The 14,680-nt window shown below is 43.1% G+C and overlaps 1 protein-coding gene across 1 annotated transcript; it reads right to left on the reverse strand.

Annotated features, from left to right (window-relative positions):
- Nucleotides 1–2,733: 2,733 nt before the first annotated feature.
- LOC309962347 (basic helix-loop-helix domain-containing protein USF3-like) lies at nt 2,734–14,017 on the reverse strand. Its single transcript, XM_082840135.1, has 2 exons — nt 13,811–14,017; nt 2,734–11,153 (listed from the first exon to the last, which is right to left on the reverse strand). The coding sequence occupies exons 1-2, from the start codon at nt 13,926–13,928 to the stop codon at nt 4,723–4,725; spliced, it is 6,549 nt and encodes a 2,182-aa protein (XP_082696261.1). The 5' UTR covers nt 13,929–14,017; the 3' UTR covers nt 2,734–4,722.
- Between the last annotated feature and the right edge of the window lie 663 nt (nt 14,018–14,680).

The raw sequence follows: 14,680 nt of genomic DNA on the forward strand, positions 1-14,680 counted from the left end.
GCAGTATGTTCCAATGGCTGGTCCTAGGACCAGAGGCACAGTTGCAGGTAAAGTGCAGTCTCAGGGTAGTGGCATGGGGGCACAACTAGAAGCTCTGTGTCCAAGAAGTTCCTCAACACTTCTTCCCAGAACACCTGGATGGCCTCAATCTGAACCTTATGTCCCCCACAGACTCTAGTAGAAACACTCTTAGGTTCACACAGGAAGTGTAGAATGCAGGGAGGATATTGTTAAGTAAAAAAAGGACTCTTTTCTGTTGAACTCTGGAGGAAGGAGAAATGGTATCCTTCAGCCAAAAAGGTATCGGAGAAGAAACTAATTTATGGCCATTAATTTGCATAAAGGTATCATAAAATCATCATTTGTTATTGCCCTCTGGAAGTACACAGCCATAGGTCGTTATCTCTGGGCAAAGACAGATTTAGAGAGACAACAGAATTAGAACAACGACTTCCAGGTTCCGAAGGATATCAACCCAAAGCCGTCTGATTTTGGTACCACATTTGCCCTTTCTTTACTCCTCCATGGGGGGAAACAAAAAAAACTCTCCCAAACAAGGGACGGAACTATATGGCACATTAAACATTTTCAGTCGGTCGTGAACTACTTTTGTTTTGAGAAATTCTTGTTGCCCTTTAATAGAATAGGAGATATAATGGTTTCCAAAGGCAGGCATTTGGGAATCACTGATTTGGAAGTATGAGTCCCTATCACACACCTATCCAATAGACACTGGACTCAATAAATGTTTCAAGGCAGAGGAGTAATCATCCTTCTGAGGAAATGACCAGATTCCCTGCCACCTGTTTGACATGGAGCAGACGGAAGAAAATAAGAGCCTAAGTACTCATGTATCAAAGGAATGATAAAGCTAAGAAGATGCATATTAGTGAGTCTTTACCCTTTCTCAAATTTTAAAAACTTCACTCCCATTAAAATGTATTTCTACATTTTTTTGGAGTATAAATCTTAGCCTCTCCATGAAATGGCCAATGTTAGAAGGCAAGAGCAAGGCAAATGAATTATCTTTAAAATGTTTAAATAATTTTGTATATTAAGAAGCCTGATTTTTAAAAGTTGATCCTCATTGCAGTTCACCCTGATATGTGACTGAAAATCACTGAAAAAGAACATTCCTTCCTCGTCCTTCTCTCCCCAAAGTTCTGATACATTACATTTTATAAAGCATGATCACTCTGGAATTTGCATTCCTTACTTAGAAAAAGGGTGCCACCTCTGGTACACCCCAAAGGTCTTAAAATAAAAATAAACTTCCTGGAGCAGTATAAAACACCCCGAAACAATCTGTATGTACCAAAAAAAAAAAAAAAAAAAGAAATGACATCAAAGTTGATTTCTTTTATCCATGATTGACACATTAGAAGTTTTTACATGATGAGAAATCTGAAAATTTTCACCTCATCAGAAGTTGCTGTGTAAAATGTCTAGAGGAATCAACCACTTTCTGAAACTGATTCTATGTGATTCAATAACACTACAAGAGAGAGAAACAATTTAATCCATGACTCTCACATGACTCCTACCTGTTAGTGTATTTCTAGAAATTACAAATTTATCTGTGGAAATGGATTTACATTCTATAGACATATATTAGCAAGCCATGAATAACATTAAATTTACTATAACAAAAATTGACTATGTTCTCTGCCATTCCTTTGCCAAAATTATATCCAGAGCTCGTTAGATATTAAATAATAAATTTCCTCCCCCAGATCATGTAGCTCTAATTATCAAATACTTAATACTGCTGGTAAATCTCATATACTCGGGCTTCCCTGGTGGCGCAGTGGTTGAGAGTTCGCCTGCTGATGCAGGGGACACGGGTTCGTGCCCCGGTCTGGGAGGATCCCACGTGCCGTGGAGCGGCTGGGCCCGTGAGCCATGGCCGCTGGGCCTGCACGTCCGGAGCCTGTGCTCCGCAATGGGAGAGGCCACAACAGTGAGAGGCCCGCGTACTGAAAAAAAAAAAAAAAAAAAAATCTCATATACTCGTGCTTATAAATCAAGTAAGATTACTGTGCTCTGAACACTTTCAGAATTGAGTTTGTGTATAAAATGATCTCTTACATACATACATACATGTCTGTAAGATAATTAGAGCTATATGTAAGCAAGAGCCAAATTATTTGCAGATGGTCATATTTTTCCTCCAATGGTCAAATAAGCCTTACTTAGCGGGTAGAGACTCTTTCGGGATCAAAGTGTTATATTCCTGGAATGAAAGCTCTGAGGAATGTAAATGCTATCTCTGAACAGAGCTGAGCAGAAAAATACAATCGAGGCAACAGAGAAATATCTGCAAGTACCAGGCTTGGGGCCTTTCCACTGAATGTTCAAATCGAGCTTCTTCTTAGCCTGTTACCTTAGTTCCAATTCTAACAGTCCCCAGTTCTTCAGAACTCAACAGCCACTGTGTGTGTGTTGGCGGGTACAGGAGGAGGAGGGGGAGACAGAGAGAGAAAGACAAGGTAAGGAAGAGAGAGGGAGGAAGGGAGGGAGGGAGAATGAATAGCTGAACACATTGAAACCAGTCCTTGCAATTAGCAGACTGGACCTTTCAAGAACAAAGAAAAACTTGAATGTTAAAGCTTAAAACTCAGTTGTTGTTGTTTTTTTTTCTTTTTTTCTTTTGCGGTACGCGGGCCTCTCACTGTTGTGGCCTCTCCCGTTGTTGAGCACAGGTTCCGGACGCACAGGCTCAGCGGCCATGGCTCACGGGCCCAGCCGCTCCGCGGAACGTGGGATCCTCCCGGACCGGGGCATGAACCCGCGTCCCCTGCATCGGCAGGCGGACCCTCAACCACTGCACCACCAGGGAAGCCCCAGTTAGTTTTTTTTTTAAGTTATAAACCTCACATATTTTTTCTCAATTGACTACTGTGTTTATCTGCTGTCTTGTTTAAGTAACTAATTCACGATGCTCTCCTATTCCTCCCCGCGAGCGTTTTGAAGGGAGAAAATACATTTTTCTTTTTTTTTTTTTGCCCCCAGGAGGCTGCCTCAGCTGGCAGCAGGAAGAGACGGGAAAATTTGGTGAGAACAGTTGAAGAGGCACAGATGACCCTTTTGCTGAGTCTTTAATAGAGGTATTCACTGGAGTTAACTGCTCTAACCAAGCCTTAGGAGGTTTTTTTTAAGGAAAAAAACACAAAATTCTGGTCCGTGGGTTCACTTTGGTAACAGAGTAGACAGAACAGTTTATATCTCCCACTCCATCCCATTTTTGGCAGACTATAACAACAACGAAAATTAATGGGCTTGAGAATGTGAGTACATATGTTTTCTTAATTTTTAATTAAATTTTCAAAATTCAATTCATGAATTTTGAATATATTTTTAAAATTCATTATTAACTTCAGTGGGGCTTTTAAAAAACGCTACATCAAGTTCTTCTACACTTCAGCGGGTCTCAGGTCCCAATTCCTCATTTTCAGGTGGCAGGCCTATTTTTAAAGAGCCAGTTTATACTTTAAAATCTATGTCCGAGTACACACACGCTCACACACATGGACATATGCAAAGACAAGGTTTTGAAGCACCATTTCACATCTACCATCAGGAAAAATAATGAACAAATTCATCTTCTCATTGTAATTCTACTATGAAGGGTAATAATGCAATATACAATGCCATATTTTAAATATAAATATCAGTAATGAAAATACTGACAGAGCTTAAGACTCTGTTCAGAAATATTTTAAAAGTAAGGCTCAAATAACTGTGTAGATTCCAAACACGCTATTTACTGATCAGTCCCTAATGATTAAACAAATATAAAAGAACTTATTTCAAGATCAAATAAATAGAAGAGAATTCTACAACAAAACTCAATGGATCAAACAATCTTTAACTGAACACATGCAAAACTCCACAATACAACTGCTTTTATCCTTATGGCCTGATGCAAAATGCAAGTACAAAATGGAGAACATCTATGTACTCTGCTTTTTAGCTTTCCACTTTTAAGGCTACTTGTTTAAGGAAGACCTTTGCTTTTACAGGATCTTGGCACATTAAAGGATAACATGGCTCCCTAATTTGGAGAACAAGACATGACATTCAGATAATTTATGAATCGTTATAATTAAGAAAGAAGCCTCTACCTAAACCAAACCTTGGGAACACAGGTTGATTAAACAACTCATTTATTTGCTAACTGCTTGACTTGAATCATGGACATTCATTCTACATTAATTCAACACCTGCCATGGGTAAGAAACTGTTCTAGATGCTGACACTGGCCCGTACTTGGTTATGAGCCATTGTGTTACATCGAACTGTCTGTATTTTTGGAAAGCAACTCAATCAGCTCAACTATTTTACAAATTATCAACGATCAAGTTTAAAATCTAGGTTCCTTCCTACCACCCAGGACACACCAAGATGATCTCCCTCAACTTCCAGCCGATTAATATCTAGGGAATGTCAGATTACAGATCAAACTTGAAAATATAAATCTGCTTGGAAAATTTAAAAAGTACACCATGCAGTTAAAAATGAAAGATAATTTGTTTTCGACGACCCAGTATTTGCCTCATCTCTGACACGGCTTCCTTACATTCAGAAGATAACTGACAATTGATTATACAAACACAAGGAGATACACTCACACACTCTCTCTCTTCCTGTGCACATGTGTGAATACACACACAAATACATTTGTAATCTCACCCATTACATTTATGTACAGTCAGTCAGTATTTAAACAGCTGAACTGCAATCATGACCTAAAATATGGCTTATGTTGTGGGCAGGTCTGTTTGAGGACTGCTTGGAAGAGTCCGAGGCAGAGGAGTTTGCTATCGTAAGCAAAGGTGACATTGCTGAGCCGTCAGGGAGAGCTGTAGCTATTTCTGGAAACAAAGATGTCATATTAAAATTGGATAAGTGAGAGTTGGTCATGTGCATTGGGGGCATGTCAGGGAGAAGAGGAAAACTTGGTTGAGCAAAACCAACAGGTCTGGGAGGAGATAAAATTGATCCAAATCGGTTATTCAAACTTCCACTGTTTACCTTCTCTGTGCTAGGATTCGAGAACATTTGATTAGAAAAATAGGGGATTGAAATATCATTGGACAGTGTAGGATGAGCAGGAGAGTACGGGGGATAGAAGGAGGGGAGAGTATTTTGGGGATCTACAGGGATGAGGGCTGGAGTTCGAGTGGCACTAGGCTGAGTAACCTGTGGAATGAAAGAAGTATTCGCATTTATTGGTGGATTCATGCCACCCTCAGGAATAAACGGAAAACCAAAATTTTGTGATAGTGTATGCTGGTCAGGCGCTGAATTATCATTAGGTACTTGTGGGCCATCGGGCATGAAACGAACAATACTTCCTCTCTTTTCTGTAGCGGGTTGTTGGCGTCCGAGAATCATACTGCCACTAGTAGACAGAGGAAGATGGGGAAGACTTGGATCAAAGACATTACTGTGTCTTTGGTTTCCAGAGCGATTCCTTTCAGGTTGACGAATTTTGGAACCGCTGCTGTCCTGCAAGGGATGCCTTGATCGCTGGGGAACTGAAGAACTAGTTTGACGTACAGGAGGCCCTTGGTCAGCATTTCCGTGAGACACAGACGGATGCAGCAAACCTGGCCTTGCAACCCCATGCATGTTGGTTGTGACTGGAGGGTTCATGTGGCCCTTGGTCCCGTGACTGTCAGTAATCCTCATGGGATTGGACTTCTGTACAGAAACGTTGGGACTTGTGTTTCGACCTTGAATATCTCCTGAGGAAGAAGAACTCGAAAACGGAATATTCAAAGTGCTGTTCCTGGTGTTAATTGCACCCAGGGACATGTCACAACTCTCCCTATTCTGACTCTCACTCTCTCTTCTAATATGGACACTTTCATGAGTTGGGGGACAATTATATTCGATTGCAGAGGAGGGACCACACTGTGTATTCCTCTGATGCTCTGGCAGTGATCTCTGGCTCCCAATGACCTGATCACCCAGGTGAGGGGCAAGTAAACTCTGCATGAAACTTTGGTGACATGTATTTTCACTGTCCCTTGGTGGGACAGCATTTCCTGTTGGGATGCTCTGAACTGGTGGGTAAGGTAATCTCTTTTGGCGGTCAATTGGTGGTGGACCAGGGTTTTGACTAATTCGAAAGGCCTGGGACTGCATACTCCTCAAGGATGACACAGGGTTACCTATTTCATTATTTCTTGAAGACTGTACTTCAAAATTACTCTGGGGCTGCTGACTGGCTCCGCTTGGCTTAAATGTCTGACAGTCAGAAAGGCGGATATCTGAGGTAACAGTATGGTCCACACGACCCTGCATATTATGAATGGCCAAACTCTTATTTCTGGGAACATCAAGGTAGCTTCTCATTTCAAGCTGATCTGAAATTCTGGAACCCTGAATCGATATACCCATCCTCTGCTCTGAGTTGGAAGATGTCTTTCCAATGAGTGCCTCCGCAGAGTAACTTGAAACTCTATTTCTCTCTGGCCTGTGTGGAGTACAAGTCATGTCTGAAGGTCTCGTCACGATACTCGGTTGGGACACCATTTGCTGCTCTATGCCTCTTGATGTCAGAAGCCTCTGCATTGGATTATGCCCAGATACGTGTTCAGAAGAAAGCCCCGCACCTTGCTGCCGGCTTCCCACCTCCTGCTGGTGCATGATGTCTTGACTGAGATGGTTATGGTGACTGCGGCTTGTGGAAGGATTTTCACGACTCTTCTCTGGCTGGGAGCTTCCAAAGTGTTGCTGCATCTGTTGCTGCATCTGCTGATGGTGGGGGTGTGGCTGACCGCTCTTGGGTCGGGATTGGTCAGTTCCATGGTGCTTGGGTTGTAGAGGAAGCTGAGAGGCCTGAGTGCCCTGGACAAGAGTCCTCTTTTTCTGCATCTGGACTTCCTGTTGCAGGGTTCTCTGTTGGTGGACGTGGGGCTGAGCGTGGACAGAGCTCTCTGCGTGAGGTGCGTGATGCTGCAGCTGGTATAAGTGATGCCTCTCTCTTAACTGCCCCGCCTGCTGCTGCTGCTGCTTCAAGTAGAGATGGTTACTATGCAGGTGAGGCGCCCCCTGAGCTGGCACATGCTGCTGCAGGGCCTGCAGATGTTGGCTGGCCTGCGTTTGCTGCTGCTCAGCCACGGAAGGCTGCGAATTGCACTGAACCTCAGTTTGCCTCAAGGCAGGGGCCACAAAGTTGTTACCAGGTGGGAATAACCGCGTAAGGCCGTCTCCATGTGCTGGGTTGCTAATAGGCACAACTGAGTTTGACGAGTTGGGAGGGATCTGACTAACCATCATTTGAGTTTGATCGGAAATGCTGTCTGGAGTTCGGCTCATCAGGGACAGACCTTCAAGCCGGAGGGGAGCCGGCTGACAATGCTTTTGACGTTTAGCTGAAGACAGTAAAAGGTCATCTTGGACAGCACGCTTAGCAGAGTTTTTGCGGCTTTCGTGACTTGGCTTTAAGAGTGGCTCTTGAATCTGTGGATTTGGTATGGTACCGGCCATAGTACTGAGCTGTTCTTGGGAGTATTCGGTCATCAGAGATGGGCCAGGAGGCTGACTGCCATAGGAGCTAGATGAAACCGTCAGATTAACCGTGGCAGGAACAGCTGTTGGCTCTGAAGTCTGGGCTAAACCAGCGCAGCTGACCAGAGGATGGCTGATGCTGGTCTGATGGATAAGATTGTTCACACTTAAACTGGTGATGCTTGGTGGCTGAGAAGTCGAAACCTGTAAAGAGGCATTTGATGTTTTCATCCCTATAGAACAACTTGGTTTTTCAAGGGGCCGACCCACAGTTGCTTCAATTGACTCCTGAGAATTAAATTCATTTGGTGTCGCTTCTGCCTGCCCTGGGCCATTCTCTTTAGATATCTGGGTTTTGAAAGGCTGGTCTCCCTCTAAAGAGGATGCTTCGGAAGGCTTTGAAGGAACTTCCCTTATATCAGCCTGGGCACCAGCTCTTCCCTTCTCAAGGTTCTCCTGGTCAAAAATAGCTCTTGCTGCAAGAGCAACTATATCAGTTTGCTCTACAAAGGTACAGCTGTCACACGTATTAGTCGTTGCACTGCTGGTGACATCCTCTCTAGTTGTTTCAGGAAGCATGGATGCAACTGAGAAACTACGACTACTGCCAGAGCTGGTTGACATGGGGGAGTCAGCCTGCCTACTGGTGAGCAAAGAACCATTAATAACCTCCTGATCAGAGATGCAGGAATGATGCTGTCCTGGATCTCTGTCCTCACTGCTCATCAGTAATAGCTCCTGTTTGGGATGTAAATCAACACTTGAATGGACTATTTTAGAATTTTCTGAAGAAAAGTCAGGATGGTCCACCTGGACTGAAAGAGGTGATTTCTGAGGGTCTTTTTCTTTAGCAAGACCAGAGAGCAGTGCAGTTAAACCCTGCCCCTTTAAGAGACCTGTGGTGTGCACTGTAGCTGATGAACCTTGCTCAGCCCTGCAAGGTTCAGCAATGACTTCTACCTCAGAAACACAGTCAGTACTTGCAGTGCTCGTGGCAGACGACAAATCAGAAACCTGAGAAACCAAAACGTGGGGATCGTTCGCAGACGAAATCAACACGTTGGCTGAAGTGCAGGATTTGGCAGCAGCTGGCAATGCCAAACTAGCTGCTGGCTTATCCTGAGATGTCTCTCGTTGCAAAACGGGGAGAGAATCTTTGGATTTTGCTGGGGCCATTGTAAAATGTTCACTTGTTACAGATTCTTGGGAGGATGAGCTAGACTCTTCTGCTGACTTAGATTTGGGTATGGACTCAGGTATCACTGATTCAGAATTCAGAACATCCAAAGAATGTGAGCCAGAAACACTCACACTATTTACCTGGGACATAGTGACCGATGGTAACACACCAGGGAGGCTGTCCAGGAGTCCATCATTACACGATGGCTCTGTGGAGCCTTCGGTGCTCGGGCAGTCTAACTTACCCACGTCTCTGGCTGGATTCAGGGTGCAGGCTGACTTATTAGTGGCTACGTGTTTCTTGACACTCGGCTTCTTATTCAGCCTTTTGGGCTTCATGTTAGGCAAACAAGCTACAGTGTTCATTGAGGGAGTAGTCACTAGATTATACGTACTGGGTAGTGTGGCTGAATTCTCCGTTGTCATGGGAGATGCTACAGCTGTTGTTAATGCAACACAGTTCGCTGGGGTGGTTTGACTATTTGCAGCAGTTTGAGGATTGGCAGGCTGGCTAACAGACAGTTGTACACAGCTTTGCCCAGCCATCTGCGATATGCTTTGATTGAGGCTGGCCAAAGCGCCAAATGTATTCAGGGCAACGTTGGTATTTGGATCTTCGCTGGTGGTGGGTTGAATAATTTGCATAGGGGTTTGACTTGTAGTTCCTGATGAAGACATCACAGGCTGCAAAGCAAAGAGCTGTCCATTTAAAGAAATCGTTTGAGGCTGTTGTTGGTTTGACATGGTTACAGAAAAAGTCTGTGTTGAATTAGATGCTGATAAAGATGAAGGTCTTGGTAATATGTGGACAAGGTGCTTTCCTCCAAAACTCTGTGGGGTCAAAACATTTTGCACTGAATTGTTAGACCCTATGATAGCACTGGCTCCATTGACAGGGAGCCGAACAGAACCAGGAGGTGGAGCGGAGAGGAGTGGCAAAGGGTTCTGATTAGTTGCCTGTATGATTACTATCTGTTGACCTACTGTTTGGTTGGGAACCTCTGCCCTCATCATTGCTGGGCACGGGGTGGTGCTGGGTGGCTGAAGAATGATAACGTTTTGATTAGCAGGAGCTGCGTTAACAGCCGACCCAACCGGCTGAGCCATCTGAATCACTTGCATTGCTGAATTCAATGGAAGGATACTTTTTGGAGGCTGAGATTTAACTTGTGGCTGGGCAATCAGTGACTGCATAGGTAAAGATGGACAAGAAGGCAAGGTTACAACTACTTGCTCAACTGGCTGCCCATCTGCTGGAAAGGAATTATTCAAGTTGACGCCTGTAGCCACACATCTACTGTGGTTGGCCGTGGTGGGGCTAGTACCAGACTCATTTAATACCGGAGTCACAGCAGAAGATGGTGTCTGGCTTAAGGGCTGAATAGTGTTTCCCGCCAGTTGCAAAGTAGTCCACGTCGTCTGCGTGTTTCCAGCTGAGGAAATTCGGGTAAGGCTATTAATGTTTTTCAAATCTGAAGCACTAACAGCTGAAGAAGGCAAAGAACAAGAAAGAGTCCAACCACTGTCCACAGGGTTTGCAGAAAGGGTGCTCACAGGGGTGGTGGTCTCCCCTCCTCCAGGGGCAGACGGGGCCACCACCGCAGTAACACTTGTCAAGTCTGCACCCTTGCTAATGCTCGCTGGACAAGAATCACCTGCAGATCTTGGAGGCGGGGAGCAGACTGTCGTGGTAACGGAAACAACAGAGGTGGTTTGAAAGTCACTTCTGCACTCCTGTACGCCCAGGCAGGACTTGCTTCCTTGGTGTCCTTTAGTGGCAGTTGCTGAGCAGCTGGAGGAGATGCTTGTGGCACAAGGGACTGTTTTCTTCAATAATTTGGGGCTCTCTTGCCCATTCTTATTTTCAGAAGAATTTTGATCCTTTAGACATGTGTGCAATGAATGATGCTGGGGTGGTACAGGCCCGACAGGGACAGTCATCAGTGAGCCACTGCTGGCACCAAGCACACTCGACTCGCTTTCGGAGGTGGAAACCTCAAGAATATTTTGAGCAGAAATGGTAGCAGGAAGACAAAGAGGAACAGGCTGGTTGGCAGCCAATGCAGAAACCGTGGTCTGATGCCATGGCTTGTTTTCAGAAGGGTAAACTCCAGAAATAGACACAGGAGTCACAAGATTGCAAGTCCTCTGTACTGGTACCACATTGGCAGTTTGCTTCTGTAAATTATGCCCAACGTTAAAGGTTATCCCCTGAACAGCTGTTCCCTGGCTATTTCCACCAGGCTGACTCCCGCTGGAATAAACAATGATATTCTTTTGAACCTGGTCACTGGGAATAACAACAGAGACCTTTGAGTTTTTAAGATTTCCTTTCCAGTGGATCGTGGGGTCGTCATATAAACATATGTCATTTGCTTTCAGTAATTCAATATATCGGCCATTTTCTTTTTGAATTTCTTCCAGTTGTTTACGTAGCTTTTTAATTTCTTCAGCTACAATATCAAAAACAAAAATGAAAAAATTACCTCTAAGTGTCAATATTTATAATAATTTAAGAAACAGCTGTATACTAAACTACTGAATACTAATTTTAGCATTCTAAATACCTCAATTGAGAATCTTCAGCTCTTTTCTAATATAAGTTCTTTCTTCTTTTTAGAATGGTATCTCAAATCTCTATCCTAATCCTTTGAAAAGTATGTATCTTTAAAGGTCAACAATTCAAAGGTCAGAAATTACTCACAATGTAGAAATCTCAAAATTCCAAAATTCAAAATAGGGCAGCAAGGAAAGACATACTGATGTCATGGTAACATGCTAGGAAAATAACACTGAATATCAATATAATAGCATTTAAATGTTGCAATAACTAACATTACTTTATGGTGGTAACAGAGAGTTTTTTTTTTTTTTTTTTTTTTGGCCCCTCTGCATGACTTGCAGGATCTCAGTTCCCCAACAAGGGACTTAACCTGGGACCACGGCAGTGAAAGCCCAGAATCCTAACCACTAGGCCACCAGGGAACTCCCGACAGTCTCTTTTATAAATGGCTTTAAACTGGTTTCTATCTTACCCTTTGAAACGACAGAGACCAAGCAGAACATGTAAGAAGTAAGACGGGAGAGTGCTGAAGAAAGGACCACCAGTGAAACTTGCTTTTTCCTTGGTAGGGCCAATGTGTGTATGCTAGTGAGTAATGAAGATGTCCGTGATGCCCTACACTGTTTTAAAGGAGACAGCCTCAACCATGGATACTAAGGGTCAGCCTTGGCTGTTGGTAAGTACGCTCTGTGACCCTGTACATCCCCACCTGCCGTGCCATAGTAGGTATTCTCCCCCATTCCCTCCGCCAAAGGCAGCCGATCCTCAAGGCCAGTACCTTATGAGGTAGCCTGAAGTAACAAGTTCTGTTCCAACAAGGAAGAGCTGAGACTATCAGACTGTTTTTCTCAGCTATTTAAAGAAAGAGCCACAGAAGAAAGATGCCAATGTGCTATGGACATTAGAAATTAAAGGACAATTATCATGGACCAAATAATAAAGAAGATGGTTCTCACTTATTGTGCACTCACTCTATGCCTGATGCTTTTCATTCACTGTCTCATTTAATGATAATAATAATAACAACAACAACAACAGGTAACACTTATCAAGCATTTACTCTTGTGCTGCGCTTTAAGTGCTTTACCTGTGTTATCTCTTTTAATCCTCATAACAACCACGAGATGGGACAAACACCTTTGTCATCATCACTTTTAGCTGTAAGAAACAGGTTCAGAGTAGCTATATAATTTGCCTAAAGTCGACTAGATAGATGCTATGATTATCCTCATTTTAAGACAGGGAAACTGACACTCGGAGAGGTTAAGTAACTGGCCAAAGGTACTGAGTGAGCAAAGGAAGTCAAGGCTCAAACCCAGGTGGGCCTGACTCCCAAGAGCACTGCTGTGGCCACTGTGCAAGACTGTCATGTGGACAGTGAGTATGTGGAGGAAGCTGCTGGGAAAAGAAGAGAGAGCAGATACATAACAGAACCAAAGAAAGGATCATGACCGCGATGACAACACGGTCGGACTTAAGGGGCCTCGGGTGCTGCCCCAACCCCTGGCCTGGCTGTTCAGCTCTTCCTGAACCGCCTGCAACTTGTATTTCTTCAAGTTTCCCCTTTCCCTAGGGTAACTAGATTGCCTCAGCTGCTGGACTGTGAAACCAGAGGAGCCCTCATTAGAAAAGTCTATACATCACTCTAGCCTTACTATCCCTTTTGTGGGTGCCTCAAAATGGTTACCAAATATTGATTATGTATCTAATTGCTTGACAGCATCATAAAACAGGACCTGGACCATAAAAGACAGCTGACTGAGGGGAGGGGTAAGTTGTCAGCTAACTGAAAGTAAACAAGAATTCAGAATGCCGACCTTCTGGATGTGCTTTCCAGCACTTCTTACAATAAACACAGCCCAGCATTGCTCCCACATCAGCAAATTCTGAGGTTTGTCTCCTTTTAAGGTGACCTACTGAGTTGTCACAGGAGATCCTCATTTTTCTTTTTAGCTGTTACAAGGAAACCTTCTCTCCAATGCAAATGTGAAACGAGAACTCATCTGATAGCATAAAAAAGTCACCTCTAAAAATCAAATGTTATTAAATGACCAGGCAGTCTCACGTACACATTACACGCAGTATAAACAATTATGAACTGAATGTTTTGGCCTTCGGAGTTAACTCCTAGTTAAGTCCTGGCACAGGCATATCTTTATCTGTTTTAAGTTACACTGAGCAGGACTCCCGCTGCATCCTCTTATGGGATTCCCCTAGCTGGAAGATCCACCTGGAAGGAAGGAGATCCAGTATTATTTGCATCATGATCCAGTATTATTTGCATCATGAGTTTAGCAAACATGAAGTACAAGAAGAGTAAAAAATCAAAATTGTGTATGCCTACAAGGTTAGAGTTGCTCAAAGAAGGGGGAAAAGAGGTCAACTAGGTTGAATTTATTTGCAACACTATTCTCACAGGCCCACCCAATGCATGATCTTAATGAACTGGGGCAAAAAAGCCTTCTGTATCCTAATATAAGTTGCACTGTGACACAAAGGCCTGAACGTTGAAAAAACAACAGAAAGTAAGAATCTTAAAATCTTTACCTTGTTCATTGTTTCCTCCATTAAGCAGGAGTTCATCGTTTTGCCTTTTCAATTCTGTTATATACTTAAAGGCTTGGTCCAGGATCATATTCTTGCTCTGCCAAAGAAAATCAACCATTTAAAAGTTTCACTGAAGGGTAAGAACTTGCCACAATAAAGTTAAAGCTTTGGTTTTATCACATATATGTGATACATATCTTTTCAAAATTTAAAACTGCCACCATATTCAAAACTTCTACTGTTCCTCTTTCATTTAGTAAGTATTTATTGAGGCTCTGTTCTAGGCACTGGGGATATAATAAACTAAAGGGACAAAGTTCCTGACCTTGAGGAATATTATTTATTTATGAGGAACTATTATATATTAATATCTATTTATATTTATAAATAAAATCAGGTGGTGATAAATATTATGAAGAAAAAGCAAGCAGGGTACTTCACTCTCTGTTAATCTAGTCACCTCCCTTGCCCGGTCTAGGTTTGAGCTTAGATGCATCTTTCTCTAGGAACTCTTCCCTGGGCCTCTCTGTTCTAGAACTCTATATTTCCTTGGCTAGATGGTAGGTATTATTCCCCTCTTACTATGATATTCACTGTGTGCTTTATTATTCCAGATCACAGAAGAGCATAATGGATGGAAGCGCAGATTCCCCCACTTAGCATTTCTGTAACTGGGGAAAGTTACTTAGTCTTTCTAAACCTCAGTTTTTCATTTGTAAAATGGGGATAATAAAAGTACGTACCTTGAAGGGTGTGGTAAGGATTAAAGTCTTTAATATAGAGAGAGCATGTAACACCCTGAGAACACAGTTAGTGGGGTATGGAAAGTGCTTAATAATTGCTAGCTTCTTGTAGCTACTGTTTGTCAGG

The sequence above is a fragment of the Leucopleurus acutus genome (genome assembly GCF_964270905.1).
Source record: "Leucopleurus acutus genome assembly, chromosome: 5".
NCBI classification, from domain to species: domain Eukaryota; kingdom Metazoa; phylum Chordata; class Mammalia; order Artiodactyla; family Delphinidae; genus Leucopleurus; species Leucopleurus acutus.